This window comes from Bactrocera oleae, chromosome 3 (genome assembly GCF_042242935.1).
Source record: "Bactrocera oleae isolate idBacOlea1 chromosome 3, idBacOlea1, whole genome shotgun sequence".
In the NCBI taxonomy this organism is placed as follows: Eukaryota; Metazoa; Arthropoda; class Insecta; order Diptera; family Tephritidae; genus Bactrocera; species Bactrocera oleae.
In genome coordinates this window covers 24442979-24463508 of record NC_091537.1, presented here as the reverse complement: position 1 = coordinate 24463508, position 20530 = coordinate 24442979, and the positions used below count along the sequence as shown (strand labels likewise).

The following is a 20530-nucleotide window of genomic DNA, read 5'->3' as shown; positions in this document are numbered from 1 at the left end:
AAACTCAAAATTCAACTTTTCCTTTGAACACACCTCGTACCTAACATAAATATTTTCGCCCCTCCGGTTCTCTTTACACCGCATCTATCCGTCAATATGTAAGACAGCTTAATGAAATTCAGATAGAATCTTTTTCTAATAACAGTGTATCTTCTTTCCTTATGAAATGTTCGGTTACACCCGAACTTAGCCCTTCCTTACTTGTTATATTTTTAAATATTTACACAACTCTTCATATTTATGTACAAAAGCGCTTGGCTGTTTCGTAATGGTATGGATAGTAATTTTCCATTAACACATTTTTTGTTATTATTTATAGAGACTCTCAGTTACCTTCCTTGTGATCTTTACAAAAAAATAAAAGTTAATAAAAAATTTTCCTAATAAGTCGGTACTTTCTTGAACCATATAAGTCGTCGCTGTTTTAACAACTGTATTTTTTTGTTTACTCTTTATCATTTCAGCAACATTGAGATTTCCAAGCACCCAGAATACGAATACCTATGCGTTTCACAACAAGGCGACGCTCAGCAGACACTGTGATGAGTTTAAGTAACGCCCACAAGCATTTAAGTTTCATCTATAAGCCAGCAACAAATTTGATACAAAACGAAACACCCTAGTGATGAGAGAGAAGGATCACTCACCAAGAAAAATGCTACCCAGCCCTAAGCAAGGGTCCGTTTATCCATTATTAGGCCTTGTGCCCACCACTACCTATGCATCACAAGTACCTTATGACCTATCGGTGACGGCGACGCGCACCTCAACGGCTGCTTTGGGTACGTCGCCACTCTCGCTCACCATATCTGCCTTAAGTCAAAGCCACAATGAAGCAAAAAACCGTAAGCGGTGCAGCAGTTACGATCAGCCGCTTGACCTGCGACTGGCACATAAAAAGCACGACGGCTCCAATACAAGCGGCGCTTCCTCACCGCTGGAGGATGAGAACAGCAATCTCATATACAATATTACCAACTACAACAACTCCAACTGTCACACCAAACCCACAAGCGCTGCATCGCCTAGCAATCATAATTCCCAACATGCGCAAACGCCGTCGCAAACTGCGCAAATATTAAACTGCCGTTCACAGCGTGAAGTTTCACCGACGGATGTCGGTTGTGAGAAGGAGCTCAATAACAACACTCTACCATCTCTATGTGCGGACGCAATCGCCGCTAATCTGGAAAGTTTGAGCGGCAAGCATAACAAACGCTTGCGCACGCAAAAGTCCGATTTGGGTGTAGCATGCTTGCGCATCACAGAGTCATTGCATTTGAATGCCGCCGCCGCAGCAGCGGCTGCAGATCGACTGCCATTCGTCTCATCCGCTTTGCATCCCACACTGCTAGAGGCGATGGCGAAGGCCATACCACTGCCTTACCGTAACCCTTTTGTGCTGCCGCGTCCACCTACAGCCAGTTCCTTTTCTTTTCTGCAACCGCCGCTGCAGAAGGAAATGCTGCCCGGTTCGATGCAGCTGTCGCAGTCACCCTCTAATGAGACGCCTCTGGAGTTCCATTTCGATAGTAGCGGCAACCGAAGCAGTTTATCCGATGCGCTAACTCATCCGCACGTCAGCGGCAACATGAGCGCTGGTGCCAACAAGGCTGCACTAAATGCGGGTAATGGTAATAACGGGTGCGCAGGTGGTGGTGCATCAAAACACTTGCAACAGCAAATTACCCACAATCAGCAGAAATTAAACCACCATGCGCGTCAGCAGCAACTTACAAATAGCGGCGGTAGTCGCGCAACGCTAACTACGGACGGCGTGGCAATGCATCACAATAGCAAGAAGTCAGTGGCCACGTCACGTGCCAATCTGCATTCGAATGCACCCAGCAACTCTGCGACCGCGCAGTATAAAAGCAAAGATCGATACACATGCAAGTTTTGCGGGAAAGTCTTTCCGCGTTCCGCTAATCTAACTCGCCACCTACGCACGCATACCGGTGAGCAGCCGTACAAGTGCAAATACTGTGAACGTTCCTTCAGCATATCCTCGAACTTGCAACGTCATGTGCGTAACATACACAACAAAGAGCGTCCGTTCAAATGCGAAATCTGTGAACGTTGCTTTGGCCAGCAAACGAATTTAGATCGTCATTTGAAGAAGCACGAAAGTGATGCGGTATCCCTAGGTCTGGGCATGAACGAGCGCATACGCAGTCTACGTCGTGGTGGCTACTGCGACAATCCTACTGAAGAGTCCTACTTCGAAGAGATACGTTCCTTTATGGGCAAGGTGACACAGTTACCACTTGCCGCTGCAACGGCAGCGTCCGGCTCTACAATAAACCAATCCACGTCGGTCGGTAATCAGGCGATAGCACCGAAATCACCATCGACACGTAGTTCCACCTCAAGCAGTTCCGAACGCGATTCATCCACCAGTGGTGGCGGTTTGCAAATAGTGCAAAACGATATGTTTTTAGAACCAGAAGCGGAGGCCGACAACGAAATTGAAACGGAAGTCGGAGAGGAGTTTGGGAGTAGAAGCGCTAATCAAATGGATGTGACAACGACGCCAGTAAAGAAGTGTAAAGATGATAACGAGACGACGACAACAACTTCAAAGTCAATAACTACTGCAACAACAGCAACAGCAGCAGCTGTGACAAAAAGAGATGCTACCCGAACTGCGCGACAGTCAGGCGACAAAAGTTTGTACTTTTCGCAATCGGACGTGTGTTTCAAACGTGACAGCAGCAGTAATAGTGGCAGCCCACTATGCGCCACCTGACCTGGCTGCCGGCCACAGTTGATTCACCCACTATATCTGCGCATTTAGTTTGTAGTGCGAATTTTATTGAATGCAATTAAAAGTTATAATATTATATATTCGTGAATTAAGAGTGCGGATAGTGGCATATTTCTATGTACAGTTAGATTTAGATAAAAATATTCTCGAGGTGTATGCTATGAGTGCTATGAGTAATAAGCATAGGAACTTTGTACTCTGAGATTTATTTGATTGGCCAGTAACGATAGTAAAAGTTCACGTAAGGGTCAAAAAGAACAATAACTACAATAAGTACTGTATCCTCGAAAAATTTTCCAACCAGAAATTTTGTGTGTTTTGAAGTAAGGCTTCTAGCAATTTTTATGGAATTCCAGATATAAGCAATATCATTTTATGAACGTTTAAAAAAGCTTCAGTAAAGCACTTCATACAAAAATAAACGAGAAAATTGCATACCTTTAGGCGTGCACTCTTTTCTTTCTACAATTTTTTTTCGCGATTAAGCAATTCCAATGTGTACACTAAACAATTATGACTTTACTCCTATTTTTATATATATTTTTTCAATAAAAACTTCCTTGTACGTACAATATATTTTATTTAAAGCTTGTGTATGTGTTTCTATAAGAAAATCCTTTTTTACTTAGTCCTACTTTTACATGCACATAAATGTATATATGTATGTAGTTATATGAACTTTTCTAGGTTATGTAAAACGACTAGTTCTTTTGTGTAGAATATTAACGAGTGCTTTTTGTGTATTTAGCTCGTATAAACACTCAATCAACAGCCTATTTCTTAATCGTTAAATTATTTAAGTTACTGAAATTTTTGTTAAAAATAGTTCATATATTATTTGTTTATCTTAAGTACCTTTATTAGTTTGTTAAAGAGAAATTTATCAAATTGCCAATGAATAAAGCAATGCAGTTGAGAAATTAAACTCATATAACTATTAATGTTGATGCTAGGAACTCAAAGAGGCAAATTACTAAATTTCGCCTTCATCACTTACCGCCGCATAACACCGTAAGTATAATCATCTTCAGTTAGCTCAATTTGTAGAGTGGCGAATCGAACAAGCAAATGGTAAAAATCAGAACGTCACACCTTGATTTTATTTTGATATTATCGATTTAACATAAACCAAACCATAAAAATGAAACAATTGTAAGTGAAATTGTACAGAAATACAATCTAAAATATAATTAATAAAATGCCTTTGGACGTATACATGGAAGTAGATAAATCTATTTACCAAAAAATACTTAACGGTACTAATATTTTGCCTTTTTTAAAGTCTTTCGAACTGATCATATTTTTATGACAGTTGTTGCCAGTGCTGTTAAAATTTAATCAGAGAACGCACGGTTTCACAAACCATTTAGTTTCGGCAAACTGCGCTGCTCGATTGCTATCGCTTCCGTTTCAGTAACGAAGGATCTACTTACGATCATCGTCACCAATTCGTGTCAGCACAATATTCCCAAGTTTATGAATTCATTTATTGATATCACGTCGGACAAATCTTTAAAACTCTACCAAGTAACACCGTTAAGCGCAAAACCACCAAACTTTTTATAGAGGATGACAAACAAAAAATCTATCAGTATATTGATAATAAAGTGCATCAAATTTTTAAGCTTTAAGCTTCTTATAACCGCTAAGTCACGAAGCTATTTCGGGGTACGAGGGACAACTGAAATGCACTGGCTTCACTGACAAACTTGTTAATCAAAGACAAGGAGGAAATAACGTATAACATAACCATAAAAAGATTGAGAGAAAATTATCCAAAGAAATTTCACTATTCACTAAAGTTTCCAAGAACAAAAACGGACATAAGAAAGTTACTCTCGCCATTCTCGAATGGAAAGGAAGGGTATACTTTTTATAATATCCTGGACTTTCAGTTTCACGCACCACAATGCAAATCTGTATCAAAACTACGCGATTTCGAATGTCTTGTTAATATAAAATTGATAATTCAAGATACTATCTTTGGTTCAAGAATATGAAATGAAAAATTGTACACGGTTACTTAGATTCGACTGCCTTCTAATAGTCTGACCTCTAATAGTTTGATGAATCAATTGAACAACGGGCGTGTCCCCGCCTATTTTAGTGTTAAATATCATATCTCAGCAACTATTCGACTTATTTCAACAAAATTTGGTACAAGCCATCTTTATCATGAAATTAAAAAATGGACTTTGAACTACGACCATTTTTATTTCTAACGTAGCAGCCTGCATCTTAAAGCAGCTGATTATTTATATGATACCTTTTGAAGCTCCCAAATACTACATATTCGTTTTTAGGTATTAACAATTTTCCTGTCTGTCTGTATATACGCCAATTAGTCCATCTAAAATCGTGGATCTAAACTTTTGTACACGTCCTTTTCTTCTCAAGAAGCTGCTCATCAGACATCTATAGCATATAGCTGCCACACCAAATGAACGATCAAAATCTTGTAATAAAACTGGAACCTATGAAGGGTATTATACCATCTTCGTTGTAGCCGAAGTTTACGATTTTTCTTGCTTTTCATCAAAACTTCTCCGATAGGTGTGAAATTCTTACACGTGGCTTTTGAGATTAGGGTTAACTAGTAATTATAAATAAATTCAAAATTATTATCTCGAAGTGGGCTTTTATTATTATCATTAGCATTGTTAAATCTAAATTTAACATATTGAAATTACTCATTTTCTTGGAGCCACATTTAATAACTCATGACAATCATAACAACCTTAGATTTACAGTTAGCAATTAAAGTACCTTAGATCATAAGAACATCGTAGACTTATGGTAAAATAAAAAACACGACGATTTAGACAATAGAAATTCAAGTGAATACAGATGTAACGAAATGACCTATCCATTCGCGGCATATAATTGTTATAATTGAAAATTTAATTAAAAGTAAGTCGATAGCGTGGTTTATTGAATAATTAGTCTTAAATTGAAGCACATGATTCATTTTAGCAAAAACAGCGTTAGAAAGTTTTTTGCTTCGAGTTGCCTATAGTGTGTACTTCACTGGGATATTTTCACATTTTCCGGATACGAGAGTTCCGTTTATTAAAACGATTTTCAAAAGTAAATCACCAAGTAACGTCGGGGTTTCCAGTACAAACAATAAAATTATAATAATCTCTGAAGATTGTTGAACCATAAAACAAGAGTTGTTAGATGAATTGTTGCGAGAAAGCACAAAACAAGTGAAGAAATGGCTTATACGAATTGTGACAGAATATCAAGTGGAAACTTACTGCGTGGAGTACCCCATAACCATAATTCCTATACTCTGCTTGCAATGTAACGTGGCAATAAAAGTCGGATTTTTTTAATTTAACCCGACATCTACATCCACAACGCTATTGTACTTGAGTTTTCTATTTTCAAGGCAACTCGGGTTCTTCATTTGCAATAGGTGATAGTTTAACTCTCGAAACATAATTCTCAAGAAGTAATTTAGTGCAGGTCTTGTTTTGCTAACTATGAATAATTTAAAGTGCATACTTATGAGACACTATCAAAAAAATTCCCACTGAATTTCATTAAAATACCTCCACACATTGTCCAATAGATCATATAAGAAGTAAAGTCAACCGGATGTTTAAGAATCCTTATATTAGTTATATTCTATTCCGTACACGACCGCTTCTTCTTTATTTTTTGACATTGACTCTTCACCCGTCCGCCAATGAAACTACATCGCATATTATGTTGCAGCCTAACCGAGCGGGGTAAGCGGCGACCAAGCGACTTTTTTCTAATATTTACATTTTGATGTTCGTGATAGCTTTCGAATGGAATGTCTAAAGCGAATAATTCAAAAAGTTATATAAAGATATTGAATCAGTCTTGAATTGAAGTAATTAATTTCAAATGGATTCATACCAAGATACAAATAAAGATCTTTTACAGAGGCTTCATTTTAATAGTTTTTTTGTTCAAATAAAATAACAGTTATTGTGACTAACTAAAACAGTTAGACATATGCCGTCGCGACATTTTTTGTAGATGATTATATGTTTGGCAAAGTCGTAGTACCTTATTTGGCTCTTTATAACGCTTTTTTTTAGCCTCTTAAATGATTTAATGTACATATCTTCCAAGCCGCTGAAGCTAACCCAACCAAATTTGCTGGGAAGAAGTATTTTTAGCACTTTTCCATACGCTGTGAAACACCACGTGTGACTAGATAATAAATATTGTTTAAAATACTAAAAAACATGTTTTTATAGCACAATAAACTAAAAAATTAAAAATAAATATACTTAGTTTAAAAAACACTAAAAAAAACATGCTTTTGAAGCACTTCACTTTTTAGAAAAATAATTGCTGATATAATCTGACAGTAATATTGACCGAAAAATACTTGTATTATTGTAAGAAAAGCGTGTGATGGTTTGTGCCATATTTTTCGTATATCGCGCATACCACACCAATTCTTCAATTGCAAAATCATGTTCTCCGATGAGGCTCACTTTCATTTGAGTAGTGTGGCAAATAAACAAAACTGTCGATTCTGGTGCGAAGAAAATCCACAAATTCTTCATGAACAACCATTACATCCTCCCAAATTAAAAGTTTGGTGTGGTTTTTGGTCTGGTGGAATCATCGGTCCGTACTTCCTTCCAGATGAAGCTGTTGACACCGTTACTGTCTATGAAAAGCGATATCAATGATAACCAACTTTTTATGGACGCAATTGAAAGAAGTTGATCTGGACAATATCTGGTTCCAACAAGACGGGGCTACGTCCCACACAGTACGTGCAACAACCGAATTATTACGAGAAAAGTTTGGAGACTCGATCATTTCAAGAAATTGGCCTCAAAGCAGTTGTGATTTAAAACTATTAAACTACTTCTTGTATAGTTATTTGAAGTCTTTAGCAATAAACCAGACCCTTTTCAAGCTTTAGAAGTCAAGTAAAAATTGGATTCATCGAATTCGTTCCTGCTGTATTGTACTTTATATTAAAAGAAAAATATTTGAACTTCCCTTACAATTGGTATTTATGTATTTTTTTAATCATATTACCTTTATTGGAAAACCCTTTATAACAGCAGACCTGGCGAGTGAAGTCCATCTTGATATGTCTGAGGGGTTTTTCTATTTCAAAATCATTTTTGCAAGGACAATTTTCGATGCCCTTCATGAGTAGATGACGTGACATAAAGAGATATTTTGTCACAATCCCTTGAATAGTTATCCAACAACACTCATCCTTCTTTACTTCTAGTGATGCAATAATGATACCTGCCGAGTATTTTTAGGGTCAAATCAAGTTAAGATCTCTTTGTACAGTATTATCTTACAGAATATCCCTTTGTATAACACAACTAATGGTTATTTAAAAGCACTTTCAAATAAATTAACTAAAGCTTTCAAAAAAGTACTTTTTCATTGGTGCGCTTTTATTGAAAACCCCTTTACATACAACCTTTAAGAGTTTTAGTTTACAAAATATAGAAAAAATGAGTGATTTTGAGCAAATTCGTGTCACAATTATAGTAAGAGCAAGTAAATAAGCAAATTTGCATTGATCAATCGTGACATAAAGTGACCAAACCATTTGTAAATTCATCACTAGATCGCAGACTGGTTAATCTATTAGTTTCGGAGGTGTATAATTTGAATAAAGTCGAATTTTGTCATAATTTCAAACAAAAGAGGCTAAAACGCTTGCGTCTTTGAATTTCTTGCCGCGTTTGCGTCGTTTTGGTGGAGAGGCCTATGGGATAAATAGTTTGTGCCCATTGATTTCTGGAAGAAAAATTTTATGATTTAGTCATAGAGCCAGCGCACACAAACGTAGGTATACCGCTTATACCCCACCTCTTGTCAACTGGCAATGGTTTTGACGGCATGGGTGAATATCGGAATCTACCATGCTTTCGAGTGAAACGGTGAAATTTATACTTTTTCTCATAATTCTGGCAGCTTCTAAAACAGATGCAAAGATGAAAAACGCTTCAATAACCTTAGCAAACGAGACGCTAATACACACTTTTGCTGCGCTGCCACCTTATTCAACATCGTCATCTCCGACATCTGACTCAACATTGTTGTATTGTTCTGCAGCAAATGATTTTGATTGATAATCATTTCGCCGATTTCGTTTAGCATAAATACAACCGCCTCCTTTTCCCGCTCAGCACTTAAGTCATCCTCGAACGGTTCCGTTTGCACCTGATTGCTATAGCAATAGGATTCGGTTTGGGTTGTTGAAGTTTCAGCGCCACTTTCGTTCGTCTGGGTGGCTCGCGCAAATATTTTACGTTCGGTTTGAACGCCATGACACAAAGTATTTGGATCGGTTTGTGTGCCTTGTTTGCGCAGTATGCGACGACTGGTCTGTTGTTCACGATGCACCGGAAGTGTGTGTATTTCCGTCTCCGTTGAGCGACTACGCACTTCCGGCTTCGATGTTTGGGTTGAGCAATCGGCAAATTGGGGTAGAATTGTACGTGTTGGCGAAGATTTCGGCTTAAGGTCGGAATTGTCACTTATCGAAGAGCAACTTTTCAATTTCTGCAGGAATCGTTGACGCCGCTGCACGCGCATTTGAAAAGGTGCCTTGGCATAGATTTGTCTTATGCGTATAACGGTTAACATTTTACCATCAACCTCAAAGGTGACCGAATAACTGTAAACACCGTAAATGAAATAGTAGATTAAGAGAAAACCCAACGCACCGAGAAATTTAAGTTAACCCACCAGCATTTTCCGATATGCATGCGTCTATTAAGTAGCAGAGGTTGTTTACTCGAAATAGAATTCAATAAAAGTGCTTTCAGATCCATGCGTTAATGTAGATTTAGTAGACAAAACAAATTATAAATTGCAGCAAATTTCGAATATTCCACATTATTTCTTTCAAAACCGAAAATACATACATATATCAATTTAGCATTGCCAGGCTCAAGCTCTGGAAAATTAAAATTAAAAAAATTTATAGACAACATTAACATATTACTGGAAAACTTTTCAAGTATCTTCACTTTAAGGAGAAACACGAGGTGTCTAAACACCTTTTTTTCGATTCTCCAGCTGTCACTAGACTGAAGGCTAACTTAAGACTTGATGACTCAGCTTCGTAAAACCAGGCGAATCGGCAGGAATAGACGTTAACCGCCTCAGATTGGTAATATAATGAAAGCGATTCGTTAATAGATGGGTAGCTCTTGATCCATATCTAGCGGTATTCTCTTCACAAAAGTACAGTGGTTCAACTATCCTAAGTCTATCTTCACTTTAAGACTTCACTACTAAGAGGAAAATTCCGATCATTGAATTCTATTACTCTTAAACATAAGTGTTTCGTTTAGGATGCACTTTTTTGAAAAAATGTGGAATGGGATTAAAATTTTAGCTTTTTAGGAATAGACTATTACTAGAACTAAAGTTCAGAACTTTATTAAGTAAATACCTAGACCTGATGGATATTGGTCTAGTCTATCAAATCGCGGCAGTCATTTTAGTCAATTTTTCAATGCTTAGCCAAGTTTGGTTTTTTTACCGCTAGTTGGATAAACGAAAACGAGTAAACTATATAGTACAAAGAGATGCTTCACAAAGCTCCAGATATGATACAAAAAATTATGAATTTGAGTATTTGAACTTGAACTTTTGTACTCTTAACTCTAAGTATTTCATTTTTAACTAACTCTATATATTAGTTGTAGTTGGCACATTCGGTTTTCGCTGCATCGGTTCAATGTTTAGAAAGGTGAAGCGGTCTACAATTCTTCTAAGAACTTGCACACTCAAACAATCTTGTCTTGTTTCTATTGAAGTCATTCCACAGCATTACTGGTTTTGCGTTACATAGTTTTGGTTAGTCTAAAGCGTTAGGCTAATGAGCCAAGCATAGACCAGTCTTGGTTCTTTGCGATACCAAATAGTTTCGTTACGTAGTTCATGAAAAGTAGTCATCCTTTACGAAACAATGTCAGCGCTTGACGCGCACCATAAAACGTTATTTAGGACTATAAGATCATGTCTTCTGAAGGACACCTACTACGAGTACATAGTGAAACCTGCATGTCCATAGTAAATGAGCATAGAAAGAAGAAACTCGTCGCCCATATGTTTTCGCAGAAACCATGTTTTTTAGTCATCTCCATGCAGAAGCGCCTTCTAGGAACATTAAGCGGTCATTCCTACAATACGCCGACGAAGTACAAGGTTTGACCAAAGAGACTTTGCACTGACTCGGTCGGAACGTCCTAGGTTTCGATGACTACCATACCACCAAACGGCGTTTTACAACATCGCTACAACAAAAGCGCATCAATTAGGCAAAATGTATTCGATTTTATGATTTAAGTATTTATTTTACTTTTCGTTTATCAGATATTCAGTTCCTTCTATTGCGATGAATTTTTTACAGGACTCAATTAATAAAATACTACTCTCATAAACATATGTTAACAACATAGACTTAATTACATATACACAAGATAAAAAAAAAGCATTTCAAGTTCTCTAACGTCGTTTGGTAGTTCATTCGTGAGCGCAGCACTACTACAACAAATGCTTGCTGACGTCAATAAAGTGCCCATCACAGCGCTGGTGACTAAATCCAACTTTTGGCAAACATTTAGTTTAGGAAGTAAATTTTTATTAATCAACAAAAACTTTTGCAGAAAAAAGAAAGAGTTTCTATGATTTTTGTTCGCAGCTAATTTGGGGCTAAAAAGTGCATAAGTGAAATGCTGTTAATACGTAATTTTTGGCATGTAATATGGAATCTCGTTGGCAAAATTTTGCATGTATGTATGTATGTACTCATGTGATGCGCATACGAGTACGTAGGTATGTATGGTGTGGATAGATAGTGGTTTTGCTGTGTTCTTTTCGCTGTTACTTCGTGTTGTTGGTATTCTAATGTTGCTCGCTCTTATCTTTTTCACCGTTAAGTATATGTATAACAATTAATTTAACTACACGTTAGTATTATTTAGTATATTAATCTCCCACTCTTAGCCAAGTAAACATTTGAACTCCATTGGTAAGCTGTTGCATACACGTGCGACGCACACGCTCCCATAAACCACTTACACCGCCGACTTGCTATTCTTTTTGCCACCATGTCGTGGTGGTGGTGGTGCATTGTAGGACTTCTCTGAACCGGAACTCATATGGCCTGCGTAAAAAATTTTTAAAAATTATTGAAACTGTATTTCTCTATTTGAAGTAAATTTTAAAATGCTTTTAGTGAAAGTACAGTTTGTCACATATAATAAAGTACACAACCCTCTCATAGTATTGTTCACAAACATCATACACACCTCTTATAGCTTTTTCAATTCTTGAAATGTTGATTGAAGTGAATTCTTTTTGAGCGGTAAGAAAGAGAAAACACCAAACAAAATTAGTATAATAATTCGATAAATTAGTCGTTTATTAATTACCCCACTTACGAACGACTCTTAAGAGATTTTAAGGATATTTCAAAGCCGTTCAATAGTAAATATTCCTAAACACGATGTGATATCATATGTATCTCATTACGGTAAGTGTAAAAGAAAAAAAAACCAGAAAAAACGTTAACTTCGTCTGCACCAAAGTTATAATACCCTTAACATTTGCATTTTTTATAGCATAGAAGGGTACAAAAAGATGTTTATTCTGATTAGGATTGGTCAGATGTGTGGCAGCTATATGCTATAGTGATCTGATCTGAACAATTTTCTCGAGAATTGTAGCGATGCCTTGTATAACAAGCTAGTCAAATTTCGTGAAGATAACTTGACAAATAAAAAAGTTTTCCTTCCAAGGACTTGAGTTCGATCGGTCAGTTTGTATGGCTATAAATATACGATATTGGCGGTTCCGACAAATGAGCAGTTTTTTGGTGAGAAAAGGACGTGCGCAAATTTTCAGATAGATATTACAAAAACTGAGGAACTAGTTTCATACATATATATAGACGGACATGGCTGAATAGACTCAGCTCGTCAGGCAGATTATTTATATACATACTTTATAGAAAACTTATAATACCCTGTTCAGGGTATAAATATTTGTAAAACTTACACCATACGGCAACACCTAATTTTGAAAAACAAAATAAAGTGATATGACAGCAGATCGCATTATATGATCGGTTGACGTGATATTTTGATGTGATGTGATGATGTGCACATCACAAGCCCGCAATAAATTGCTTTAACTAAACACTGTGGTGATATTACATCATATTGCAAGGCATGATGCCTTAGGCATCGCATAATACCTGATTATACCAGTTCCCACGACAGCCGGGTCTACGTAACCAGAACGGACCCGGATTTTTATCCGGCCAAGGACTGTCAACTCGGCATAATTCTGCCGCTACAACAACAACAACAACCTGATTGTTCCACTCCAACGACTGTTGGGTCTACATAACAGAAACGAACCCGAATTCATATCTGGCCAAGGACTGTCAATTCGTCAGCATTTCCCAAATTATTTGATATCACATCTATTTAAAGGATTATTGTTTGGACTATAGATCTGATGTTGTAAAATAAAATGATTCCACAACCAAAACTGGTAAATTCTAATTACGAATAATTATGTTTCATCAAATTTATGCTCCATTCACGACTTCATCAATACAAGCACACTCAGATTTACACCTGATTTTATGTCCGATGGTCTTACCTTTACTAAATGCCGAGGTGGTTTGCTTTCTGCCTGCATTACTGTTGGAAGATACGTTCAACGGTGAGGAGGCACTTGGCAGTGGTGAGTAGCCTCGGTAGCTGCCGGCACGTGAGCCTCGTGCACCGCGTCGTTCGTGTTTTCTTGGTGATGGTGATGGTTCGAAATCGGTTTCGGTATCGTATGTCGAGATGAGATCACGTTCAGTGTAATTGTAACGACTATCTGTGGGCGATTGTGAACGATATGCACGCGGCGGTGGTGAATATGAGTCGTCACGATGCCAACTGCCATTTATATCGCTACCACGTCGGCGATGATGTTGACGCATACGCTGCTCTTCCTCGTCTTCATCCTCTTCGTCATCCACATAATCATCCTCGTCCTCATCGTCATCATAAGCGTCATAATCAGTACGGTTAGGCGAATAACGGCCGCTGCGTGGTGGTGGTAAATGCCCACTGCCGCCGCTGACAGCACCCGGTGGTGGCGACATTAGACGTCCAAGTGGCGGTGGACGCATTTCTCCTGGTGGCACAAATGGCGGTGGCATGCCCATAAAAGGTGGCGGTGGGCCCATGAATGGTGGTGGCAGGAATGGCGGTGGTGGCAGTCTACCTAATAACGGCGAACCGGGCGATTCCATATGTATGGGAGAATTCGCATTATTTAACTCACCAGCAGCCATTTTTTCAACTGTAAGTGGGATATAAAAAGTCTTAAATTGCAGAACAAATGATATTTTCAGCGTATATGTACAATTAGCTTCACCAGTCGCGCCCCCAGCCAAGGAAGTGAGCTTACGACGCAGCGCTGTGGCTTCGGCGCGCGCCTCCTCATAACGACGTTCTGATTGTCGTGCCGCTAGCCATGTTTCATGTGCGCGATTCTCCAAAGTACCCGTTTGCGCTTTGTGTGCTGCTAGTTGAGCTTCAATTTCAGCGCGTAGGGCATCATTTTGTGATCTGAAATGCAGCCGTTTGAATGCATGCAATAAATAGTTTAAGTATAAAAAAGCAATCGTATACACACTTTAATGCTTGAATTTCCTGTTGCATTGTGGTAACACGATCCACGGTGCTAGTGGTTTCACCTTGTTGCTTCAGCCACATGGCTTCTTTCAGACTTAGTTCTCTGTAAGCAGAAATAAAAATGTAATAAATTTGGTATGTGCAACTATAGTTTTTGCGTACTTTTGCAGCTGCGTTTCCTTCTCCTTGAAGTAGTTGGACAACACTTCCAAACGCGTCTGCGCCTCTAATTTATCCTTTTCCGATTGATGGAAATCGTGTTTCAATTTCTCATTTTCATTGTTAGAAAGCTGTAATTGCTGTTCGAACAACTTTTTGGCATCCTATATCGAAACGAAATTTGAATTTTAAAAAGCAAAATAAATTTTAACTGCACCGAAGCTGTAACACGCTCCACAAATACAATATATTTCTTACAAGAACTTTTTAATCGTTTAGTTAGTATGGCAGCTATATGCTATAGTGATCCAAACTGAACAATTTCATTAGAGATTGCACAATAATCCATGCCAAATTTCGTAAAAATATCTTGTCAAAGACAAAAGTTTTCGATACAAGGACTGGATTTGGATCGATCGGTTTCGACAAATTACCAGCTTATTTGAGAGAAAAGGATGTGTGCAAAATTTCAGATCGATATCTCAAAAACCTAGGGACTACGTCGCGTATATACAGACAGACGGGGAGACGGGCAGACGGTCTAAATCAGACTGGCTATATCGACTCCGTTCGTCATTCTAATCATTTGGGTGTTACAAACTTCGTGGCACACTTAATATACCCTGTTCAGGGTCATTACCGTTTCTGTATCTAAACGATCTTTTAGGGCAGCGTACCGCTTTTGCACATCCAATAGCTCAGCTCTTACGTTAGCAACGTCAATAACGTTATTTATATTCACGCTGGGATCTCTACGTACTGTACGCAAACACTCCTCTAAAGCCTACAAATATAGAAAACATTATATGTAATATTTCACTAACAGCAAAAGAAGTGATTGGAAGGATGATTTTAAAATTCTCCTTACCTCTACTTTTGCCAAACTCGTCTGATACTTCGTGTGTTCCGCCTCGAGTTTTGTACTCATCTCAACTAATTCACTTTGTAAACGTTTTATCTCAAAGTTCTTGCCTTCCAGCGCCTTAGTGATGTCTTCTTCAAACTCTCTCTTCGTTTCCTCCAAACGTGTTTGTAAATTACTCTTTTCCACTTCGAGCTCGTCGTTATCTTGTTGCAGCGATGCAATTTCACCGCTAAGACGCGCATTCTGCTCCGCAATCATAAGCTGTAGTTCGCTATTTTCCCGGCTTTTCTCGGCCAAATTAGCGTTTATATCGAGAATAGTTTCTAGAAATGCCAGAAAAATTCAAAATTTTAGTCAAAGATTCACAGGAGTAAAATACAATTAACTGTACTTTGTTGTTCGTTCAACTGCTTTTGCAATTCTTCAACGCTGCTTATAATAGATTCGTCGCCGGTCTGATTGTTCAATAGCTCTGAAACAATTTTATTCAACTCCAGTCCGGCTTCGGCTGCATTTTCTAGTTCCTAAATAAACAATAAAATTATTCGAGGTTATAAGGGACTAAGTATGACCAGTGACCGTTCCCACGACAGTCGGGTCTACGTAACCGGAACGGACTCGGATTTCATCCGGCCAAGGACTGTCAACTCGGCAGAATTCTGCCCCTACAACAACAACAACAACCAGTGCTTCTTACCTTTTCTAAACTCCCAACTTGATCTTGCAATTGACGTTTTTCCAGTAGTTCGTCCTCCAATTCCTGCTTCAACGCTATAACCATATCGTTTGAACCGAAGGAATTATCTTCAATACTCGACAATTTGTTACGTGTACCCATTAAATCTTCTTTGAGTATAGCATTTTCTTTGTGTGTCGCCAGCAAGCTGCGCTCCAACGCATTCAATCTGGCCAACAGTTCGCCTTCGCGACTGCTATTGCAGAAACAATAATACACGAACAAAAAGAAAAGGCACGTGACCGCGACTGTCGCCAGGCAGGCCAATAATTCACTCATTTCAAACATTTTATTACCAGCCACGGTCAACAACATATCCATGGACATATTATTTAGATCCAACTGACAGCCAGCTATTGATGAAGACGATGTAGCGGCATTATTTAGTTCACGCAAGACTTGTGATGGACAATCGTTTGGTGAAAGCTTCTCACAATACTCAGCATCTATGGTAAACACAATTCTTACAGTCAAATTAATTTATCAAAGCATGGTAGCACATTTAAGAACTTACCGGACTCCTTCGATTTTTTATTTGTTTTGGCTCGATCAGGATAGAGTATGCGTTGCAATTCCTCATCCTCTACGCTAACATCATCCTTTTTGCCATTCGACAAGAAATTATTGACAGTGCCGAGTATAGTAGCGAATAGGCCCTGTTCCTTCTCCTTTGTTTCTTGATCTGGCAGACTATGTTCTTCAACTGGCTGCAGTGGCACAGATGTTGTTGTTGTTCTTTCATATTCTTCAACTGGCTGCAGTGGCACAGATGTTTTTGTTGTTGTTTCATATTCTTCAACTGGCTGCAGTGGCACAGATGTTTTTGCTTTCGTTTCATACTCTATTCTATCTTCTTCTATTGATGGACGTGGCGCAGATGTTGTTGTTTCATATTCTTCAACTGGTATTGGTGTTGAATGCGGTACTGGTTTCTCTACCGTATCAACACCTAATGGAACTGGCGTTGTATGTGACAAGTTTTCCTCTACCGCGCCGACATTTACATCACCGTTTTTACTATTTTCCTCAGCGGGCGTGGATGTGGTTTCCTCTTCGAAAATTTTATCTCTTTTTATTGATACGATGTCTTCATCAGATGCATCGTTGACTTCGTTGCTTTGCTCAACATCACTGAATGTAGGTGTTACCGTATCTAATTGCTCGGATTTCACTTCACTTGTCGATGATTCTGTAACCGTTTCGTAGGAATATGCGCCGAGTGGTGGCTGGTTGAAAGTTTGTTCATCGATGGGTTTGGGGTAATAGGGTGTATGCAGTTCTTCGTCTCCAGACCGTTGACTTGCATCTACATCCACAGCCTTTGTTGTAATTTCTTTCGACGCTTCAGGAATATTATTTTGCTGCCTACTCGGATCTAGATGATGGTTTTGATCTTGTGGATGATGCTGATGTGTATGCTGTTGATCCTCTGAGTGCGTATGGACATGTTTGTGTTCTAGTTGTTCCTGTTTGTACTTAAGCTGAGGTTGATATTGAGTTGGTGTTTGGAATATTTGTAAAGTAGGCACATTATGTTCAGCACTTGATGCATTGTCATCAACTTTTTCCTCGGCCGTAGTTACAGGCGTCGATTGGGTTGTATCTTCTATAGAAACGTTAGGTTGTAACTCGGTTTCAAGAGGTATAGTCTCTGCCAATGTGTTAGGAACTGGTAGCCTTTCACTTAATTCACTAGGAACTTCTTTACCAGTTTCATTCGAAGTTGCACTTTCCGAAAACTCTTCAGCGAGATCTACTTGCGGTATGGGTAACTGTTTTTGTGGCAAAGTAACAGATTCGGTAACTGACTTCTCCGTTGCAGTTTCTGTGTCGATTGTCTCATTTATGACAGTTATATTATCGGCCGATGATTCGATGGAAGGCTTTTCCTCAATTTTATGCGTTTCGTTGCGATCACTTATATGTAAGTTTGATTTCTCTTTTTCTGAGGAATCCTCTGGCTTATTTTCTGCATCGGTTTCATTGAAATTTTTGACATTCAAAAAATCACTTTCTTTGTCCAGCGAATTTAATTTCTCTTCATCATTTTTACCCATTATGGGATCATCTTCTTCTTCTTCGCTATAGTCTTCCCCCTCATCCTCTTCATCTTCAACATTGTCATCATCATCTGCGATTCCTAATGTAGGTAACCCTCTTTCTATGTCTTTTGTTTCTTCAATTATTGAAGTATTCTGTTCTTGAACAGTATTATTAATAATTGGTTCAGGTTTATTCACTTGCTCTTTAACCTCTGTTGTTTCGCTGCTGTTTTCAAATGGTTGTTTTTCTGATATCTCAGGGTTATCAGAATTTAAACTGGTTTGCAGGAAATAATTTTCTTTTTCCGTCACTTTTTCCAAAACCGGTATTTCTGTGCCATCAATAATTTCAATATCAGATTGCACAGGTGTCGCTTGCCTTATGTCTTCCTTAGTAGATTCCCTATCTCGACTTGTTAGAGGAATTGAATTTTCAATTTCCAACTGTGGCAATAATGGTGCTGTGGTGGTTATCTCCACATCTTCTTTTTTTATTGGAATATTTTCTGAAGGTTTTAGCACTGCAGCTGGTGTTGGTGGTGTAGTTGAAGATATTGTTTGTGAACCAGTTAAAATAACGGGTACAGTATATAATAAGTCCTTATCTTTCACTATCACTCTTTCTTCCAAAATATACTCCTTTGGTGCGTAACCTTCCCGTCCATTTACATCAATACCCCAAAGGCTAGGATCTTTACCAGCACTTTTCGACTTAATTCGAATTTTAGAGTTAATTTTAAAAGACACCATCCCCTCTTGCCCTGCACGATATGTGATCTTACCAGTTCCCTGAGATATAATGCCTTAAAGATATTTATAATTATATTTGGTATGTTTGAATAAAGTAAACCAGTCTTACTTTGACATTGTGGATCCGCACAAAGCCGAAAGTCAGAAAGACCCTCTACTACCCAATTTGTAGGCAGGAGAATGCTGCAGACGCCCAGAAAAATTAATGCAGAGTTCATTGCCGAGCATTTTCGTCTGCCAAACATTTTGCATTGTTTTTATCGAATACAACACTTTTTATGTATTACCTAAAATATTTTTTACTTTTATTAACTAATTTATTACTTTAACACAATCGTTTACTCTTCTAAGCAAATTCTCTTTAACTTTCTTCTAAAAAATCAGCTTAATTTGATGGGAAAATATATGAAAATTTGCTACGGTCGTTCTTCGCCACATCATCTGTAATCGTTTTGTCAAATTTGTCTATTTCCACACAATGTTGCCAGAAATAAAATAAAAAATTATTCTTAAATTATTTTTGGGAAATGTAAATGTAAGAATGAAAAATGCTTACTTTTTTGTAAATTGTCGTCGGAATGTAGCAAAAGGAAGAAATTTCTGATAGTCCTTCGATTTCAATGGAGGCAGCAAAATATTCTATATTATGTGGGAAATAACTTTTACGTGTATACATTGATGCTTATAGCTATAATATAAAGGAAAGTCCTTTGCCACTTGTTGAGTTCGACGGTCAAGAATTAAAGACTGGGGACTTTATTAGCGGTAATAGGTTGAGAGTTTTACTATTGTGCCTCTCCTCAATCGTCGTATTCGACATAAGGTTTGTTAGAATAAAATAAAATAAAATCGTTTTGTAGAGTTGGAGTAATTCGTAAACTAAATTCACACTAAATTCGTTCGGTTAATTTTGCTAAGATATCTTACATATAACAGATGATGGTCCAAACAGAGTTTCATTGAGGTCAAGGATGAATAAGGTACTTCACATAATATCACCAATATATTGTATAAGGAGTAAAATCAACCTGAAGTTCGAAAATCCTGGTATTAGTTATATGAGGCTAATCAGATAGAATTAAAAGTTGCGCAAAATTTTCACACGGTAAAATTAAAATATCAGGATAATGTTATGTACCGAATTTGATTGAAAACATTTGTTGTAGCGGCAGAAACATTCCTGAAGTAATCTCGAGGAATGGTGCCGAGTTGACAGTCCTTGGCCGGATAAAAGTCCAAGCCCGTTCCGGTTACTTAGGCCCGACAGTCCAGAGAACGGATGTTATTTCATCTAAAGGTGGGCGGTGACACGCCCATTGTCCAATCTTTTGACACCGGCTCCTATAAAACCCTCTCGTACCACCGAGGATGTAAAATTTAATGTCTCTGATGCATTTCTTTGTTGTTTTATCGTACTTTTAGAAGTTTTCCACGAAAGTATTATATAGGGATTAGGCGGGGTTTTCAGCCGATTTCACTCATTCATTCACAGTGTCGAAAGAAGTGCCGAAAAGATTCGTTCTG

The 20530-nt window shown here is 38.0% G+C and overlaps 3 protein-coding genes across 13 annotated transcripts in view; 1 reads left to right on the top strand and 2 right to left on the bottom strand.

The window, feature by feature from the left end:
• The window catches only part of LOC106618432 (uncharacterized), a 42007-nt gene extending 38315 nt beyond the window's left edge, over window positions 1-3692 (top strand). For all 8 annotated transcript variants that reach the window (XM_070106297.1, XM_070106296.1, XM_036373993.2 and 5 more), the window contains exon 3: window positions 465-3692. In XM_070106297.1, the coding sequence (XP_069962398.1) occupies window positions 626-2749 (2124 nt within the window). In that variant the 5' untranslated portion in view covers window positions 465-625 and the 3' untranslated portion in view covers window positions 2750-3692. The remainder of the gene's footprint in view (window positions 1-464) is intronic.
• A 4471-nt stretch (window positions 3693-8163) lies between these two features.
• Window positions 8164-10982, bottom strand: LOC106618430 (uncharacterized). Of its 3 annotated transcripts, none has more exons than XM_014236183.3 (4): window positions 9488-10982; window positions 8778-9416; window positions 8592-8713; window positions 8164-8533 (listed from the first exon to the last, which is right to left on the bottom strand). In XM_014236183.3, exons 1-4 carry the CDS (start codon window positions 9571-9573, stop codon window positions 8502-8504), a joined length of 879 nt encoding a protein of 292 aa, XP_014091658.1. In that variant the 5' UTR covers window positions 9574-10982; the 3' UTR covers window positions 8164-8501. The 3 variants fall into 3 exon arrangements, with proteins under 3 accessions (XP_014091658.1, XP_014091656.1, XP_069962393.1); XM_014236181.3 differs by having other exon boundaries at window positions 8606-8713; XM_070106292.1 differs by having other exon boundaries at window positions 8606-8710.
• Window positions 10983-11080: 98 nt separating this feature from the next.
• Window positions 11081-19456, bottom strand: Tango1 (transport and golgi organization 1). Of its 2 annotated transcripts, XM_070106291.1 has the most exons (12): window positions 19349-19451; window positions 19116-19293; window positions 16729-19059; window positions 16176-16660; window positions 15870-16002; window positions 15482-15801; window positions 15254-15397; window positions 14617-14777; window positions 14456-14557; window positions 14183-14388; window positions 13424-14119; window positions 11081-11918 (listed from the first exon to the last, which is right to left on the bottom strand). In XM_070106291.1, the coding sequence occupies exons 2-12, from the start codon at window positions 19249-19251 to the stop codon at window positions 11830-11832; spliced, it is 4803 nt and encodes a 1600-aa protein (XP_069962392.1). In that variant the 5' UTR covers window positions 19252-19293; window positions 19349-19451; the 3' UTR covers window positions 11081-11829. The 2 variants fall into 2 exon arrangements, with proteins under 2 accessions (XP_069962392.1, XP_036229844.2); XM_036373951.2 differs by having other exon boundaries at window positions 19116-19456.
• Window positions 19457-20530: the final 1074 nt, after the last annotated feature.

Coding starts and splice junctions, on each gene's coding strand:
- LOC106618430 (XM_014236181.3), bottom strand. CDS start 9,573: ATGGATCTGAAAGCACTTTTATTGAATTCTATTTCGAGTAAACAACCT. Junction 9,417..9,487: donor ATGCATATCGGAAAATGCTG/GTGGGTTAACTT, acceptor CGGTGTTTACAG/TTATTCGGTCACCTTTGAGG. Junction 8,534..8,605: donor CCATTGCCAGTTGACAAGAG/GTGGGGTATAAG, acceptor TTTTTCTTCCAG/AAATCAATGGGCACAAACTA.
- Tango1 (XM_036373951.2), bottom strand. CDS start 19,251: ATGTTTGGCAGACGAAAATGCTCGGCAATGAACTCTGCATTAATTTTT. Junction 19,060..19,115: donor TGCGGATCCACAATGTCAAA/GTAAGACTGGTT, acceptor AATATCTTTAAG/GCATTATATCTCAGGGAACT. Junction 15,802..15,869: donor GCAGTTGAACGAACAACAAA/GTACAGTTAATT, acceptor TGGCATTTCTAG/AAACTATTCTCGATATAAAC.